At 32.9% G+C, this 6,324-nt stretch overlaps 1 protein-coding gene across 5 annotated transcripts in view; it reads left to right on the top strand.

The window, feature by feature from the left end:
• Nucleotides 1–6,324, top strand: part of LOC105669180 (glutathione S-transferase-like) — a 29,950-nt gene that overhangs the window by 22,851 nt on the left and 775 nt on the right. Inside the window, exons 2-6 of one of the 5 annotated variants that reach the window (XM_067352760.1) lie at nt 996–1,112; nt 1,835–1,970; nt 4,457–4,617; nt 4,955–5,122; nt 5,864–6,006. In XM_067352760.1, coding sequence (XP_067208861.1) covers nt 4,473–4,617; nt 4,955–5,122; nt 5,864–6,006 — 456 coding nt within the window. In that variant the 5' untranslated portion in view covers nt 996–1,112; nt 1,835–1,970; nt 4,457–4,472. The other 4 variants (XM_012361977.2, XM_012361980.2, XM_012361976.2 and 1 more) reach the window with 4 other exon arrangements.

The raw sequence follows: 6,324 nt of genomic DNA, 5'->3' as shown, positions 1-6,324 counted from the left end.
AACATTTAACATGCAATCGCCTCCCCTTCACGTTCACATAATATCGAACGTATAGAATTACATGGAAATCCGTTGCTAACAAAATTTGTGCGCCAAATAACTCGGCAATCAAGGAATTCTGCTTGAGATATCGAGACAGACTGGAAGAGCACCCAAACAACCTTGTCACCAACCTTATGCGTGACAGAAGAATTGTGCGTAGACTCAAGAGGAAGATACCTACAGATCTCCTAACCTAACCTAACCTAATACACTATAGTTTTGTATTCCTAAATAGCATACTTGCTAGATTGTGAATATGCTTATGTATTGTATAGGGATATGACATTGGTCATATGCCTTTCCTGTCATGTTTATTGAGTTAAACGTATTGCTGAATGTTCTGTGGATAGCAACAGTTGCAATAGTATTGGATGTTAAAAAAAAAAAAAAAAAAAATAATTCGGACGGAAAAATTAGCGACAGTTCGCGACTTGAGATATGTCCGTTGGAGATATGTCAGTTAAAAATTTTTTTAGTTCATAATTAAATAACTTGATGTATATATGTAAGTGGAAGCTGTTACCTTCATTTTTATTTAGATTTTGACATACCATTGCACACAATGTACAAGAGTTTTCAACACGCTTCCAGTCTTGGCTTATTTAAGCAGAAATTTGATATTGCCACTTCTTGTACCAAGTCATAGATATATATTATATATGTAATAATATTACGAAATACTGTACTTATACTTATATTATATGTATAATATTATTCATTAAATAGATGTATTTAATGTGTGTGATATTATTACGTATAATTTAATACTATTATTATGTATAATTATATATACTTATATTATACGTAATAATAGTATTATACACTTAAATATATTATTTAATTAATGATATATATTAATATTTTTACATTATAACAACAGTTTTTAATATTACAGTATTGTGTACAATATTACAAAAAATTGTAATTTCAACATAATTTTGTAATTATTTCAGATTACATTTCTACGGTAGAAAATTGCAGTCTTTATCGGGTGCAGAAAGTTATCCAAGAATGGTTGCGGCACACAGGAGATTGCCTCCATTATTTATTTAAAAAAGTGACATAAATAAGTAAGTAGTATTACAAATATACATATGTATATTTGGATTTTATATTTTAACAATATATCTTAATATAGTTTATATAAGAAGTATTATGTAAAAGTATTATGTTTAAAAGTGTTATGTAAAGAAATATTAACAATAAAATATTAATAACAAGTTTAAAAATATTCTATTGTAAAATAATTGCTCAAGTAGCAAATGATCGTCATCTGATGTTTTTTTATCGTCATAATTGGTTATTATATTTAACAAATTAACAATTATAATAACCAATTATGACGATAAAAAAAAAACATCAGATGACGATCATTTGCTACTTGAGTATAAAATTATCATATTAATAAAACGTTTGTCTTAAGGGCATCTTAAAATAAGTCTCACAGACGTCTTATAAGACAAATCAAGAGACATCTCAAAGACGTTTCTAAATCGTCGAAAATTGTTGCATAAGACGTCTCATAGACGTTTTAAATACGTCTCTTCGACAGCTTTGTAAGATGTCTGAGTGATTTTAAGATGTCTTTCGAACATAAGACGACATAATGTTGTGTGGATTGTCTACGATATTTAAAAGAATGACATTTGATATTTATAGTTTATCCGGACTCGTGCAAAAATTGCCATATTGATAATTGATAGAATTTGTATTGATTTTAATGTGTCAACATTTTTCAAATATATCTTGCAAATACAATTGATATAGAAATTATCATCGTTCTCGTTGAAAGACTTTGAAGATGAATTTCTGGCGGTTGACTTTTGGATCACCCCGTACACAACTTGAAGGGGTGGAATGTGGCGGGTGGTATAAATTTTCTGAGGGCGCGCATCGTGCTCGTCAAAGCCTGAAACTCGCACTAGTAGGTAAGCAGAAGCGCAAGAGTGAAGAGTCGAAGGAAACCTCTCTTTCTCTGCGTCGCACCCAATTTCATTTGTACGATTTGCGATTTGAGTTAGTTCCGTGTCCATGTAGTGCGCGAGTACTTTTTATTTGAGGCAGTATAGAGTTCCCACGAAATCGCGAGGTGAGTTTGAAATTTGCCGATGCGATTGTCACACCTAAAATTGTCGCGAAAAATGGTCACGTCAAAAGACTAACAATTTTTGTCCTGAAAGATTGTATTTTGTTGAAACAATCAAGTACCAAAATATTTTTGTTTGTACATGTATTCTCAAGACTTCCGCAAGAAATTGGAATTTACAAATATCGTTTCAAAGTTTGAAACAATATTTCAAGTTGCACATATCGTGATTGTCAAATGTGTGAGAAAAAGATGTGTTTATTGCGTTGTGATAATACAAGGGTTGCTTGCAAATGTCATCGCGACAGAAATTTGACGCTTTAAAACAATAAGAGTAAAATTAGTTGGAAAGAATTTACTTATTTCTACACTTGAAAAATGTGAACAGGTGTGACAAGCAGAAATGTTACAAGTCTTATAATTAGTTATACACGTTTGCCATTTTAATATTATGCGATTGTATCAACAAACTGTTGTGTCTAACAGACTAAGGGAAAACCGCGATTTTGCCAATGACATGTGTGTAAAATAATGTGTCACTATTTACATAATTAGAAATACTATTGTCATAATTGAAAATACTGTTGATACTTTGATTTCGACAAGTTCTCAGATTTGTTTATCAGATTTTTCGATGAACAAAACTGTCTCGTTAAGAACATCTTCTTCTGAAAAAGGTGTAAAAAAAAGGTATAAAAAGGTATAAAAAGAAAAGGGAAATGTGTACGAAATCGTTATTTTCATCGAGATAGTGAGATACACATTTTACGAAAGGCTTTTTACCATCTCACTCTCATACAAAACTCATACGTCTATGTCGAGAGATGGCCCGGCATGACTAATGAATTGGTTGGCAAAAGCAGTTGAGGCGAACTTATAAAGCGTAAATCTCCGTGTGAGAAAGAGAAAACGGTGTTGTCGAGGGTTGCTAATGTCAACATTAATGCTTTTTTAACCCTTATATCTTATACCTTCCAGCTGTCTGCCCACGCGCCGAATTAATGCTTTTGCAGATACGGGACATTGATTTTACGTCAAATCTGGTTATTGAAGTTCGATTATCAACGTATCGTGCGATCTGTTTGTGAACACATAACCACGTTAAAATGCCGATTACTCTAATTAAATTTGCATTACATGATTACTAAAGTGAAGAGTTTATTTCATTCTAAAATTTCTAAAATTTACATGAAATTTACAACGAGTTGACATTGACAACATATTGACAACAACTTGGTCGACATTACCGTTCATCATTTGCCATACTAATAAATGTGAAAAGCGTAAGTGGGTAAAAATTATTGAAAATATTTTTTCATTAATTTATATTTAGAATGATGCAGGAATGCTTATCAAACTCGAGGTCGACATTAAACAGACATAATAATAAAATAATAATGTAAAATGATCAAATTTTTTTTCCAAAACGTGCATTATTGTTGCTCAACCGCAAGTTTTACGTGTATAGTGTAGCAGTGTAGGTTAATAACGTTCAAACCAGGCTGTGTGTATCACGATATGTGCTCACGATGCTCACGATAGGTTCAATATGAACATACATGCCGTATAAACGGTATGGCGCAGATACTTGTGTGATTTTCAAGGAAGTCTAGAAAATATGCTCGCGTTTGTCTGTTCAGTTTATATGTATACACATCTTCAGTAGATGAGTCTCGATTCCCGAAATTTGATAAAGCTCACCGTTCACGCACGTAATCACGCAAACCTATCGTTACTTTCGAAACGAGTCGACCACCTGCGGTGAAGATAATCCAAATAGATTATATGTCTTACGGAAGAAACAGAGTCTATAGGCAGTTGTTTGAATTATCGTAGATCACCCACCAAGATGGAACACTTTTGCTTAAGAACGATAAAGCTTCAAATCGGCAATATGACAGTGCCAAAAAAGTCATAGTTTACAAATGTAAAACTCCAACTCTATTTCAGAAAACTGTTCATATTGTAAAGATTTCAATTCAGGATTAAGCTTTCCAAAAAATTCTAAATATATTTGAATAAAAATACAATTGCTTGGAAGCTGCATATGTATGAATTTTAGAAAAAGTTTTTCTCTTGCTTGAAACAAAAAATAGTATATTAGAAAATGATTGTTATAATTGAAAAATTGCCAACAAATGTGGTAATGATACTTGTCCTTGATGCTGCCAAACAGGATATTGCCTAATTTTACAAATGCCATCGTCAACGCTGCCTGATAATGTCAACATCATTTTTGCTACATGACAATATCTACATACATGTGTTAAAATAGTGATCAGAAATTACACAACTCACAACTTTCCTGACAAATTTATGTTTTTCTAGATTGCAATTAAAAAAGATGGCTGAGGATCAGCCGAGATACAAATTAATATACTTTAATGCACGAGGTCGTGCCGAGCATATTCGCTACATATTCGCCTATGCGGGCATCAGTTATATCGACGAGAGAATTTCCAACGATCATTGGCCTGAACTTAAAAAATGTAAGTGCCTCAGAAATTAGATATAGACAGAAAAATTCAAACCGCTTAAATTAATTGGTAAACATTTATTGGCACAAGATATGCATTTTGTTGCGATACACAAATTTTACTAATACAAGTATTTCGATTATAACGTTTAACTCGAATTTTATTGATTAATTAAGAGTTAAATTTAAATTGCACATAAATTTCTCAAGTGTTACACATAAAAAGGTGTACTTGATAATCATATGATCGAATGCAATAATGTTTCCGCCCTTTTATTACCAATTTCAACAAAGATAAAATATGAGTTGCATTTAAGCATGAGCTGTCGATTGTTTTCTATTTCTTTTAGCAATGCCTTACGGAATGCTGCCAGTTCTGAAGATAGACGGTAAGCCGGTAGCGCAAAGTAACGCCGTGGCACGTTACCTGGCTCGCGAGCACAATCTCGCAGGCAAGGACGAATGGGATTCGATGCTGTGCGATATATTGGTCGATACTCTGGGAGATCTGAAACAATGTAAGTAATACGATCCAGTTTTTCTTCTTCCTTTCCTTTAATGAAGAAAGAGGAAGAACGCTTCGAAGCATTTGTAGCGTCAAGTTGACCGCAACCGAAGTCGATGACGATCAAGTTTGCGCGCGAGCATCAATCGATAATGATCGTCGATGACGTCCACAAACTTTTTCAATATGCAATCTTGAAAATCTTGAAACTCTCAATCGTAAAGAATTTATAAAATCTTTAGATTGCGTCTCAAAGGTGACGATATTCCAAAACCTCTAGAAATTTGTGACGGAGAGCAGAAATACGCAACGTTCGGTATCAATGTCGCGGAAAATTCTAACATGCGCTTCTCGCCTATGTTGCCTATTTCGAAAGTCCGTGGTTCCCGCATAATTGACCAGATACCAGATCGCATCGTGGAGAAGAGCTTCTCGCTAAATTCGATATGTTTTACGCACACGATATTGTATTGTAAGTTACCGTTAACATTATATTATACAATAATAATAAGCAAGTCAGATAGCTAATGAGGTATTCTAGCGGACGCGAGTTATTATGCGGTCGCTAACTATATTTCCGTCTCATTTAGATACTACTAATTCTCATCCAACAAACAGCTTTTACATTATTCTGAAATATATTCAATACTAGTATTGACCCAAATGTACAACAGTACACATTTCGATCGCGATGTGTCATTAAATTTTAAAATGCCATTAAAGTTTGCGCTTTCACTGTTCTTTCATTTTTCAGTCATCTTCCAATATCGTGCAGAGGAGGATCTCTTTAAGAAGGAGGAGAAAAAGACAAAACTTCTAAAGGAAATAATTCCGTTCTATCTAAATAAGTTCGAGCAAACCATCGCCGAGAATGGTGGTTATGCGGTTGGTTCCACGGTATAATACAAATCTACTGAATTATATGAATCTACTGAATATAATACAAATAGTATAATACAATAGTATAATACAAATCTACTGAATTATAAAATGAGATAAACTAGAGAGATTCCACAGTATAAAATGAATAATTAAAATATACAAAGTGTTATTAATTGAAATATAATTGGCATATAATTCAATGTTTTCATCATTTGAGTAAAATAGAACAAAAGCTTGAGTGTAAACATCGAACGCCACGAATCTGAAAATTTTAATTAAAGCATTCATTTTCGTGACACGTTAAGTGAAAATTTTCGTTTTGACGATAAATCC

The sequence above is a fragment of the Linepithema humile genome, chromosome 4 (assembly GCF_040581485.1).
Source record: "Linepithema humile isolate Giens D197 chromosome 4, Lhum_UNIL_v1.0, whole genome shotgun sequence".
NCBI lineage: Eukaryota > Metazoa > Arthropoda > Insecta > Hymenoptera > Formicidae > Linepithema > Linepithema humile.
This window is presented reverse-complemented; position numbering and strand designations above follow the sequence as displayed.